General features: G+C 41.1%; 1 protein-coding gene across 3 annotated transcripts in view; it reads right to left on the reverse strand.

Annotated features, from left to right (window-relative positions):
- Window positions 1–4,805: 4,805 nt before the first annotated feature.
- Window positions 4,806–12,455, reverse strand: part of LVRN (laeverin) — a 41,839-nt gene continuing 34,189 nt past the window's right edge. The window contains exons 17-20 of one of the 3 annotated variants that reach the window (XM_035310440.1): window positions 11,295–11,465; window positions 9,243–9,383; window positions 6,572–6,647; window positions 4,809–5,054 (exon numbers count right to left, since the gene is read on the reverse strand). In XM_035310440.1, the coding sequence (XP_035166331.1) occupies window positions 4,908–5,054; window positions 6,572–6,647; window positions 9,243–9,383; window positions 11,295–11,465 (535 nt within the window). In that variant the 3' untranslated portion in view covers window positions 4,809–4,907. Of the gene's footprint in view, window positions 5,055–6,571; window positions 6,648–9,242; window positions 9,384–11,294; window positions 11,466–12,455 lie in introns of those variants that run through there. The other 2 variants (XM_035310441.1, XM_035310444.1) reach the window with 2 other exon arrangements.

The following is a 12,455-nucleotide window of genomic DNA, read 5'->3' on the forward strand; positions in this document are numbered from 1 at the left end:
TGAGTGCATCTGTATTCTACAGCTAGCAGGAAAGAGGCAGCTGGAAAGGAGAAACTGGATTTAAAAGCATTAAAAATGAGCGTGTAATGACCTTACCCCTTTTGTTAATAGTTTCTTGGGGCTCTGTGGTTTCATTGTTTAAAGGTAATTACAGGTGAGGTGTTCAGTGGGAAAAAAAAAAAAAAAAAAAAAAAAAAAAAAAAAACGTGATGGGACAAGATCACTACAGACTCATTTTTATGACTGAAAAATGAAGTTTCATCTCTCCAGCTGCCCCACATCCATTTTTTATAAACTGGTTGTCAGATATTCCTGTCTCTTTTCTTTCCTTTGGATGTCCAAATCAGCAGCGGTCTTTGGATGTCCAAATCAGCAGCGGTCACCGGGGGTGGGGTGTGGGTGAAACATCTGACAGAAAAGAAGTATATGAAGGGCTGGGAGATCATTTACTGGCTGAGATGTCAATGAGAAAAGGTCATGAAAGGCTTGTGTGAGACACCAGGGGAGAACAAAACACCTTTCTCCCCAGGGAAGGGGCTGTGAATCCTGCCTCCAGAGCAGCTCAGCACCAGCAAGTTTTGTCCACAACCCCAACCACTGACTGGCCTCATGGCAGCAAAAGAGGCTGCTTCCTCCCAACTAGTGCTGTTTCAAGCCCAAAGGCAGAGACATGACGTAACCGTTTTCTTGTTTTCCGTAACAAGCCCCTAGCTCAGGTGGGCTGCCTCGGCCAGGCTTCATCACCTTTCCCTACAACCCTCACCAGCCTTACATTGCTGCTGGGAGAGTGTCATCCCGCTTCCTCCCTCTGGCCTGTGGCCTCCACACCTGCCAGCATGGCTGCTCCTCCCTCACGACCATGCCACCCCAGGCCATGCCACCCCAGGCCATGCCACTTTTGTCAAGCTTTTACCCTCCTGTATGGTGATCTCCTCCCTTTACCACCCACACACATCCGGATGCTGGCAGCGGGAGCTGTGGGGGAGCTTGGTGGGACATGGCTGGCACATCCCCGGGCTGCTGGTCATGGTTGGTTCCAACTGGCTCCAACAGCCCCACGGCCGGGCAAGTGGTGCTTTGGGAAAGTGTTTAGGAAAGGGAGAAAATGCCAGGCAAAGAGAGGAGTAAGGAAATTAAAATTTTAAAAAGCAAGATCAGCCACAAAAGCACCAAGTTCAGCGAAGAAGGAATGGAGGAGGTGCTCCTAGCAGGCAGCTTTTATTTTTACTTTTTTACTTTTGTTTCTCAGCTACCTACTTGGCAATGAATTAAACTCATCTTCCCCAAGTCAAGTCTGTTTTTGCCCACAACACTAACAGTAACTGATCACCCTGTCTTTGTCTTGACCCATACGACTTTTCATGTCATTTTCTCCCCTGATCCTCTTGTACAGGGGAAGTGAAACAGATCAGGTTGGGTATATGGCAGCTGGTCCAGGCCAGCCCACCACACCCTGGCCCACCATACCCTCTCAGTTCCTTCCCTCAGACAACATCACGTTGCAAAGAAAGACAGAAAATGGCACCTGAAAGATCAGCGCCTGTTGTCCCTGCTACAGAGGAGCCCCTGCACCTCTGGGCCAGAGATGGTGGAAGCTACAGCTCTTTTTGTGCTCTGTGAGTCTCTCTACACAATATGAGTGTGGTGAGGCCACATCACTGTTCGCTCATGACACCTGAGCCAGTGTCTGCTTTTCCCCACCCCATGCCCACCTTTCCTGGGACTCACAACAACCCTGAAAGGATCAGGCTGGTCCGCCTGCCCTGTCCACAAGCACCATCTACATAGCCGGGTGGTGTGGGGCCTGTGCCTCACTGCCCAGGATCCACAGTTGATTTCTTTCTCCTCACCTGCCCCAATTGCTACTCATGGCGCCAAGGAGGAAGGGGCCATGAGCTGGCAGGACAGACACAGCAGGTGGCACAGGGCAGAAAATGTCTGGCACTGCTTGGTGCTGGAGGATGAATGCCTGTGAGGGGACTGTGGCCTGTGGGCAACTCAGGCCAGGGGAGGGACACTGCTGAGGAGCTGTGAGTGATGCACACTAGGACAGGAATACCTTTGTTGGGATTAACCCAGATATAGATAAACAACAGAGAAAACAACGTAATCCTTTGAAATACCTCAGGTTGAGTTACTTTGTGGCGTGGAAGCAGAGCACCCAACACTCTCAAGAGGAGCTTGAGCATCTCCATCTTTACCCCATTCTCCCCGTTCCTCTTGGATCTTGCTGCAGCTTCCCTCACTTTCTTCTTCATCATGTCTCCCCTTTGGACCCATAGTCCCCTTGACTCTTTCCATCCTCCCTTCCCAACTATTCTGTCAGTTCCCATACTTCTTCCACTGCACAATCTCTTCCACATCCTTGCCAATTCCCCTTGAGACTCCTGGACTGTCATGCACGTGTGCCATAAAGTCAGAACAAGCTTAACTTTTTGACTTAGACTCTCTCAGGGCAGAGAGCAGGACATAAGCCAAAAGGCTAATCTTTTCACATCATATCTGTGTTTTTTGCATAAGGGTCTACTGAATACATCCTCCCTATTAATGACACCTCCTCTCTCTGGAAATTTTCCCACACGCCCTCACATCTTCACAACTGCTTGCCCCGTAACACCTACACAGACTGTGTAAGTACTATAAAAGCTCATTTCCCATCCATGTCCTCATAATCATTTTCAATGAACTTCCTTTCACCTCAACTCCCTCTGCAATAAAACAGCTTTCCAGTTCACCCTGGATTCCTCCCATTCACCTCACCCTCCCTTGCTGCAGCTCCCATTTGCCACTCCCAAATATCTATGCTCAACTTGTACTCAATGGCAGCATGAACTGCCATGATACACCTACTGATGCCACCATGTACAAATGCCACTGGAAGAAAGAGAGATGCAGGTCTGCTCCTACACAGCCAGCTTGCTCAGAAATCACCTTCACTATTTCCCTCTGTCATGAAAACTGTTCAGCTGCAGTCTGAAAGACAGAATGTCAGCCAAAAGGCACACATCAGTCAGGAGTGCCAATCTGAAAATAACTTCTGTTTTAAAATTGTTTTAATCCTTATTTACACTTTTTTTTTTTTTAATTAAGATTTTTCTTCAGTAGAAAGAAGAAAAGCTCATAAAAGAATAATAAGGAAAGGGGAGAGTGGTTAGAGAGGATGAGTGGTTGCTCACAGCTGGAAGGAAATGATTTTAACATGCTAGTCTTACAGGCTAAACGTTGTTACAGAAACTTTAGTCCATAAATCTTACAGCAATGACTTTCTCATGCTTTTCTTAGTCCATCTGATGGCTAATAAGGCAAAGCTAGTGATTGACTAATGGGAGTCATGGGACACACTGAGGTAAAACGCCTCCAGCTCTTCCTTGCCTAGCTGACTGGGTCTGCTGTCTGAATCAGCGTGATGAAAACCCTGCACGCAATTTTCTTTGGCACTACCTTTAACTGGATCAATTGCTAAAGAGATCAAATAGTTTCAGGATAAACCTGGCTGCACTGGTTCGTAATGCTCAAATGTTAAAGGGATCCTTGGGTAGTGTCACAACAGCTACAGGGTTTGTTTTGCACCACAGAGAAGCAAAGAAGATTCATTGCAGCCAATATGACAACATTTTCCTTAAGTGCATTTAGAGGGTACCAGTGAAAAAGTCTTTGTATCAACAAGTCTGTTATTATATTCCTTGTCTCCTCACCATGCGGTATTGAACTTCTTGGTTTTTCTACATTTCTGTGTAACACTGTTTTCTGTATCAACCAGAGCACCAGTACAGGTAGTTTTGTCATAATGTTATTACTACACAAATAAATAAATATCTTGAACTGAGGAGCCCATAATTCTTTAATCACAAGCTAATATGTTTTGCTAATATTAGTTCACTAGAGGCCTGGATTCTGTTCATCATGTCTGAAACATCGAGTAAGCAAGATGATTAAACCTGTGTCTAAACTAGCATACAGATCTGTTCCATAAGAATGGAAACACTTGGTGATGTTTCAGAGGGCTTAGTTTGGACTAGTAGCCATAGGGCTATGAAAAAAATGACCATCAGATGGTGGAGCCTATCAGTTGCACCCCAAGAGCTCATCATTTCCTTGTTTAATCTCTTTCAAAAAGAATCTGGTTTGCGTACCTTAAGACTGTCTTGGGGGTTAAAGCATGATAACGGAGACAACAGGGAGGGCTCGTCAAAAGCCCATTCCTAATCAAACATGAATGTGAATGTAAACACTTTCAGTACAAACCTTTACAGCTCTGCTCAGGAAAAACAAAGTTTTAATGACAAGGCATCCATTTATTATAATTAAAATATGATATTTCTTTATTCCTTTTCTGTCCACAGCTCTGAAGCCATTCACAAGTTTATGTTTCATGACACTGTTCTAAATTACTATCCCCTTTGCATCTTACAAACACAGAATTGGAGAGCAACAGATGAAATGACTTGCCCAAGGCCACAGTGCCGATTATAAACAAAACAGAATATAAAGCTTTTCCAGCTTCCTTATGTGTTTTTGCCAAAAATTTGTACTACACCCTTTGTTCTGATATTCAGACAGGAAAAAAAAAAAAAAAAAAAAAAAGATAAAAAAGGATAAAAAAGGATAAAAAGGATATAGGACTCTATCTGTGTGTTAGGTTATTATTAGCAACACATCCCTACAAACAACTCATCCAGTAAGGAATTAATTTAGATACAATATGAAAATATATATCTTATTTCTGATTTGAAATCAGAATTTTTCTTTTCTTTGTGAATTGGTTTAGCCCAGCTTTCCAGCTGGGAAGACAACCACAGGACTCATAAAAATGTGTTTTATCTTTAATTACATCTTAAAATCTTAAAATGAATACCAAAATGCTAGTGAATCACACACTAAAATATACCAGAAATTGTTTTCCCAAGTCAATCATCTACATTTTTATGTAACCAGTCAGCAACTTTAGTTAGAAGTTGTCTCCTTTCCATATTTTCATTTTTTGAATACTCCAGTAGTAGAGTAGCAGTCACTCTCTCATCCTCTTCCAGTGTAGTATTATAGAAAACCTGCAACTGAATAAATAAACACATGAGGCTGGTCCATGTAATTTCACTTGAAGCAAACAACCATGTATCTGACACTTTAGACATGGAAATACATAGAACAGGGAGAGACTGCAGAGAGTAAAGAGTGGATGAGGCAAGGGTTCTGATTACACTAGGTGGGAAAGCTCCTTGCACACCAGGAGTGTGCCTTTTCCTTCCACATGCAGCCAGCTTCACTACTACTCGTGTCTACAACTAGTTGGGTAGCAGAATCCTCTTGTGCTGCCTCATCTACAATCACAATGCAAGAAGTCTCTCCCATCAATCTAAAGAGCAGAAGACAAGGAAGGACTTAAGAGCAAAGAAATGTACACAGATTGGGGGGGTGGGGGGGGTGGGGAGATGTACAATGAGGGAAATGAGGAAGCTGTCTGCATCACAGATGACAACCTAACATGCCAGCAGCCTAACTTTTGTTAATTTGCCCGTGGTCATTATGGAGAAGGTTATCTTTACAGACAGATTTTAAAGGTGAAAATGAGGCAGCTTTGATGATATTTACTGGGACTCTATTCCAAATCTGAAAGTTAACTGAAAGGCTGACACTGGACTATTGATTTTGTCATCTAATTTTTTTGTCAGCTAATTAACTTTTCCCTGAGGTACAAAAGATAAAAACTTTTAGTTCATGTATGTTTAGGAGAGATTTATTTTATTTTAGGAGCTAACTGACTGAATTGTTCTTCTAAATAACCATCCATTCTCAGTTACTTTCTGTATATATGCATGCATCAACCAATGGCTGAAAAAGTGAAGCACATTTTTTTCTGTAATGACAGATTCTCACGAGTATCTGTCATTACAGGAAAAAATGTGCTTCTTGAACTGTAGTTCAAGGCTGGCATAGGTGTGCTGATCATCTGCAGACAGCACAAAAACTGAACTCTTCAGCAAAAATAAAGAGTACCTTGGGACAGAGTGGAGAGGAAAGAACAAGAAAAAAGGAATGAAACAATGAGTGAGGGTTATCCATTCATCAGACACTCATATGTGGATGTCTTATTGTGGGGAATAACCTAAAGAGAAGCTACAACCATATTCCACAGATTTCTACCCACCAGCAGGTATCCCAAACCCCATCCATCCCCTTTTTACAAACATAGATCAGCCCAGTTAGAATCTGTTGTTCACAGGCTCATCTGAGCTGCCATGCAGGCAAAGGGAAAGAACTGTATCACACGTGTTCAGGCCGTCTATTCAGCACATGGGCAAACAACTTCATATGTTGCAACCACATAGAGCCGGACAACATCCATCCCTGTGCAAAAGCTCATTTTAATGCCATGGTGAATGACTGCATGCAAAGACCCGGAGCTGTGGGTGCACGTCCATACATTTATTTCTCATGAGGAGGTATTATTTTTCTCAGCATTTCAACACAACATTATACACTACATACCCTGAATGTCTTTAAGGAATGAGATTTAAAAAGCTGTATTTACAGAATGACAATAAAGTTGAAACTAATTGCTTTTCTCATTTACCTCTTGGATCTGCACATCTGTATTGACAAATCTTCCCATGACTTTTAATATATCATGCAGTAATTCCTTTCCATACCTGTAAAGTTGAGAGAAAGGTCCTTCCATGAGCATGTCTGCAAAAACACTAAACTTCATCTCACTTGAAAATACTCCTACTATTTGTTTGTTATTTATCATGTTGAAAATACCAACTGAGCTGAAATTTGCAGTTTTATCCTCCCTTCCCCCTTTTAAAGCAGCAAAAATAAAGTTCAGGTTAGACATTTGAACAGGATGAAACACACCAATTACTCTTCATTTTCATTTCCCTGTAAGATCTGGTATTTCTACTCTGGTAACATGAATTTTTGGCTTTAAAAAAAGATAAATTTTGTGAGCCCATGCAGAGAAACCCATCCAGAAAGGCTGCACAATAACGATTCTAACAGCTTGTTGCTTCTGTTCATGTCTTGAGGACAGTGTATAAAGCTAACATCCACACTGTTCTTTCTGTTTGAAAATGACATGTCAGTTTCTCAGCATATTTCTCAACAGTATGGAACAGCTCTATAAGGGAACAAGCTGGTGTGACACACACCTGCTATAATTTGCCTTTACTTGAACTAGAAATACAGTTACACATTTCAATGCTAACAGATGGCTGGTCTTACTTTTGTTGCCTCAAATGGGTCCTGAGGGACTCCTGTGCCACCAAAGACAGAAGGAATAGATGGATGTCACAGGTATGCTTGTATTTGAGAATTGCCAAGGAGAGAGGGAGTTTTCTAGCAGGCCTTAAAGATATTTGCAGACAGCCCAAGCTCATGTGCAATTCACCTGCATCAGTGCAGGTAGGCTGGAGATGGGTTAGGACTTAAGACAGTGATTAATAGTACTACTGGTCCATGAAGCCCTTGTAAACGTGTACGATCCAATCCACCATCTCTAATAAGAGAGTGGGGGCTGTCTTTGGGAAGAGATTGCAATCTTACTTTTGCATTTTACACCTGTGCTTATGAAATGCTAGTGGATAAACCCATTTCTAGAGTATATGGGGGAACTTTTTTTTTTTTTTTCCCAAGCTATGCATTTTTTTCCTGATTGTGGAACTGTCTGGTTGAATATGTAGCAAGAAATTTACCTTTTTATTTATGCAGTGAAAAAGATAAATTAGAAAGATTCTCCAGTTGTCTACAGGAAGCCTATATTGCCTCACACTATATTACAAACAGCCTGAATAAAAACACAAACAAAAATCAGGTCAGTGATGGTTTCATCTGTGATGTCCAATGCTATGCTCCTAGCACTGAGGCTAATCCTGTTCCATCACTTTCCATCAGGTCTATTCATTTTCAAAACTCTTACTCATTTTCTTGGCTTCTAGTTTTCCACCATCACTTTGCTCCTTTTACGGCTCCTGAAACCATTTGTCTACAGGGCCAGTGTACGGGGCGAGACGCTCCCGACCACAGATAGAGCATGGGTCAGTGGGAACACTTGTATAATGTGTTTGCATAACCAGCTTTTACAAAGGCACCTGTGATCAATTGTGTGATAGTCTAAACAATGTTCTCCTTGGGGACATCAAAAGGCTATCATATTTACAGATCACTAGCTACCCAAAACATGCCTAGCTTTGTTCTCAGCCATTTATGTGAAAGATATAACTCATGTCATCCTGTCAGGCATTTGGCACTGATTTGATGAAATTGATGAAATTCATGAAATTGATTTGATGAAATGGATGAAATTGGCACTTCATCCCATAAATAAAGTGCTCCAACTTGGGGTAGCTCTCACTGGCTGGTCCAGATGTCCAGCGTCATGATGGAGGACATGAGAGTTCAACAACTTTTCTAACTGTTGCCTATCAGCAGGTAAGAGTATTCATTAACTTTTCATTAACTGCTTTGCCTACACAGCAAGTGGCTTATTTCTTTTCTTTTTGCTTATGCTTATACTGCTCATATTCCTCTCAAGCTTAATTATATTGGTAGACAATGCATATAATTACAATAAAACCCATCACACTCTGTCCATGGTCCATTGGCATTCTATCATCCAGCATCCAAAGGATCTGTGTAGTAGAATCTGAAGTACATCACCGTACTTCAACCATGCACTCTTCTGCTCTTCCAAACCAGTAAAAGCGTGAGGATATTCCTGTTTTGAAAGTTTGTTCCGTTCAATGTGAAATGCTGCCTGGATAGCAAGAAGCAGGGAACTATAGATTTCATGGCAGCTAGTCATACAGATACGAAGTCATAATTTCACTTATAGCTTGCTTATTTGTTCCCTTTACCTGTGTTTACAAAGCACATATAAACATACTCTGAGAGATGGGTTTTTATCTTCCACTGTCTCACACCTACGAAAGCTTACCATTTAAGTAGGTAAGTAAGGGTCAGATTTTCTATAATTTTTTACACTTCAAAGCACTGAGACAGTCACAAACAGGCTCATTTAAAAGCATTCTGTATCTGATGTGAGTTCTTCTTTGACATTAAGACCTGATGAACTGAAAACCTTGGTCTGTGTACATAAGTAATTGCATCAATCATTACCAAAAAAAAAATAATCTCTGAAAGGAAAATCCGTACCTGGATTTTACATCTCAAACAGCAAGATGAAGGAAGGAGTAAAAAGAACCACAGAAATAAAGAGAAGCCAAAGCTTTGGTTGCTTAACATACCTTTCACTTAAAAGGGGCCAATTTTCTGTAACAAAGTCCCAGGCTATTCGGTGCCCGATGTCCTTAGTCACCACATATGAAATGATGATTGAAGTACAGTTGGAAGAAAATAATGTATCACTGAGTCCATATTGCAAGTATCTGTTAGAAAATAAGTTAATAACTATCAGTTGCTGTTCATAACCTGGAAATATGTACCAGTTCTGGACAATTCTTGTCTTCCCAAATACCAGAACATGGACAGTTATATCAAACTTGTGTCACTCTGAGCCATGTATTCAGCTTGTGTTTTATCCTTATGTTGGTAAAATTCCCTGGTCTTGCACACTGGCTGTCCACTTCTCAGTAAAATGAGGGTGTAGCACAATCAATCTATATAAGTTTCTGGAAAAATCTCCAAACAGACAGAGCCTTGAAAGTGAGGTAGCAGTGACTTAGACTGTTGTGCAGAAGGGACTGGCTGCAATAACAAAGCATCTAAGATACTCTCAGGCAGACTAAGCCATGACTTCAGAAATATTTAAATACCGGCCACTGAAGTCAATGGTAGTGGGTGACTGAGCATCTGTGAAAAGTAAGTAACTCGTCTTTTTATTGCATAAAAGCATTATTTTACAGTCTCCTGTTTTCAATGGGTTTTTGTTATTAAAAAAAAAAAAAAAATCTTCTCAAAGAGTATAAAAAACTTTACTAGTAGAGGAGATGAGTTGGGTTTCTCCCATTTGCATGCCACCAGTATGCTTAACCAAATGGAAAACCTGTAATGAGGACCAGGAAAAGCCCAGCTGAGCATTCCTCAACCTAAAAGACATTCAGGGAGGCATTTAGAAATATAGATTGCCTCGTCAGCTACTACAGCACAGGAAGAAAGGAGGTCATCACAACTTCCTGAAATGGTGTTTCCTTTTTGTATAGAGTACAGTCTATCTTACAGCTTGTCAGGGACCACTGCTAGCTTGTGCCAATACTAAAGTCATCAAAGGGCCATAGGCTAGGTGGAATATAGCATAGCTCCACTCAGACATGTCTTCCCCATCCATCTGGCCATCTTTTCAGACATATCTCTTCTGCCTTCTCAAATGACCACCATCACAGGGGCTGGTGGCTGGCAGGAGAAACACCTCTACTACTTCCAGAGCTTTAGACCCACTGTGTTTACGCCAATGCTTGGACGATCATTCTTTAGGCCATCATCACTGGCATACTTCTGTCCTGTGAGATATTCCTCAGGCAACGTGGACACGATATATTAGAGAACTCAGCTTCAATGCCTTTTTATTGATAAAGTGAAAAGATTTTACATGGGTGTCACTGAAAGATAATAAATACAGTATTCCAAACTGGAAATTTAAATAAATGATTTCCCTGTGGCAGTCTACACTTCAAGTCATGAATAGTGTACTAGCTAGTCTACTTTCATTTTCGTCCTTCACCTAGGAACGGATGATTTGGCTTCCATGCAAAGGCTAAATAGGCTTTGAAACTTCGGCTTGAAAATAAAATAATCAGGGGAGAAGCGTTATGGGAAAATGATATAAAATACTAAATGGTGGATAAAAATGTCAAGGCAAATTATAAATACTGTTTCTTACAGTGCAGAGAGCAAGGGCAGCCAATGGATTCAAAGTTAAAAAAATGACAGGAAACAAACCAAAAGATACATACAAAATATACAAAATGTGCATACAGCATTTGATATTATGGAATATGTTGTCACAATCTGCTGTAGCACCTGAAGACATTTTAGTTCAATAGGAGATCTAGATATACTGACATGTCCATTGGCAGTGTTAGACATGGCACACTAGTTACCAGCTTGGGAAGTCCTTTTCTCAGTCATTAATGGCACCTGGGATGTTATACCAGCAGAATGACCATTTGTATATGCACTGTTTATCATATTTTCTCTGTAAGAAAACTCTTAAGATTCTGACACTGGTGTATGTTAAGACACGTGCCCCTGCAGCAGGCAAACCTCTGCCAGGTTTGTACAGTTCAGTATTTGTTTTCTTGTGATTTCTACCCACACAGATATGCTTTGATCAAGGTCACCTGTGAAGTAACCATGACTCTTTGGCACAGCTCATGGCAGAGAGGAGGATGTCTTTATCTTCCTTTGTGGAGTCGGTATGGTTATACATTTCCCATGCAAAATTCCATTCTTTATCACTTCCCAGTGCAACACCATAGCAACTGACCGTTCTTCTAATTAAAAAGGGAATTCTGCAAAGCAAAATATGGTTAAAAGGTACTGTATTGTTATGAAGTCAAAACAATAAATTGATACATAACTGAAAAAAATGTTTTATTTACAGTTAAAAGATGCACAGTAAGAGAAATATAAATTAGCAATCTAAACAAAAGTGTTAAATTTGATTGCTTTATTCATGATTTAAATATTAACAAAAATGCAGCTTAAAGGAAAAAAACAAACAAACAAACAAACAAACAAAAAAAAACTCTTCATTTTAAGCAGTTGGGTCAAGTCAGTTTCTGTACAGATCGTGTCGATGCCACTCCTGCACATCTCAGCCAGTATATCTATCACACCATTAAAGAGGGTATAGCTGCATATAACTGGGGTTGTTTAGTCTGGAGAAAAGGAGGCTGAGAAGAGACCTCATCTTTCCCTACAGCTGCCTGAAAGGAGGTTGCAGCGAGAAGGGTGTTGGTCCCTTTTCTCAAGAGACAGGTGATAGAACATGAGGAAATGGCCTCAGGTTGCATGAGAGGAAGATTAGATTATACGTCAGGAAGAATTTATTCACAGAAAAGATGGTGGTTGGGCATTGGAACAGGCTGCCCAGGAAGGTGGTGGAGTCTCCATCTCTGGAGTTTCTCAAGAGATGTGTGGATGTGGCACTTAGGGATATGATTTATTGATGGACTTCTTAGTATTAGACGATGTTTGGACTTGGTGATCTTAAGGGTATTTTCCAGCTTAAATGATTCAGTACTTCTATGACTCTGTAAAAATCAGTCCAGATAAGCCTTTTGTAAGTTTCCTTCTATGAGTGCACCCAGGAAGAAGAGCCATGGGCAGCACAAATGGAAACAGAAGGGACATTTCTCCATGCAACAAGCACCTTCCCATTACTTGGATTTCAGGGGAGAATCCTCAACAGGGCAATGCCGTTCATAAAAGAAACTAAATGCAAGCATTTTGAGCATAACACTGCACTTCAGGTGCAAAGGCTGAATAGAAAATTTCAC

Source organism: Oxyura jamaicensis, chromosome Z (assembly GCF_011077185.1).
Source record: "Oxyura jamaicensis isolate SHBP4307 breed ruddy duck chromosome Z, BPBGC_Ojam_1.0, whole genome shotgun sequence".
Classification (NCBI taxonomy): Eukaryota; Metazoa; Chordata; class Aves; order Anseriformes; family Anatidae; genus Oxyura; species Oxyura jamaicensis.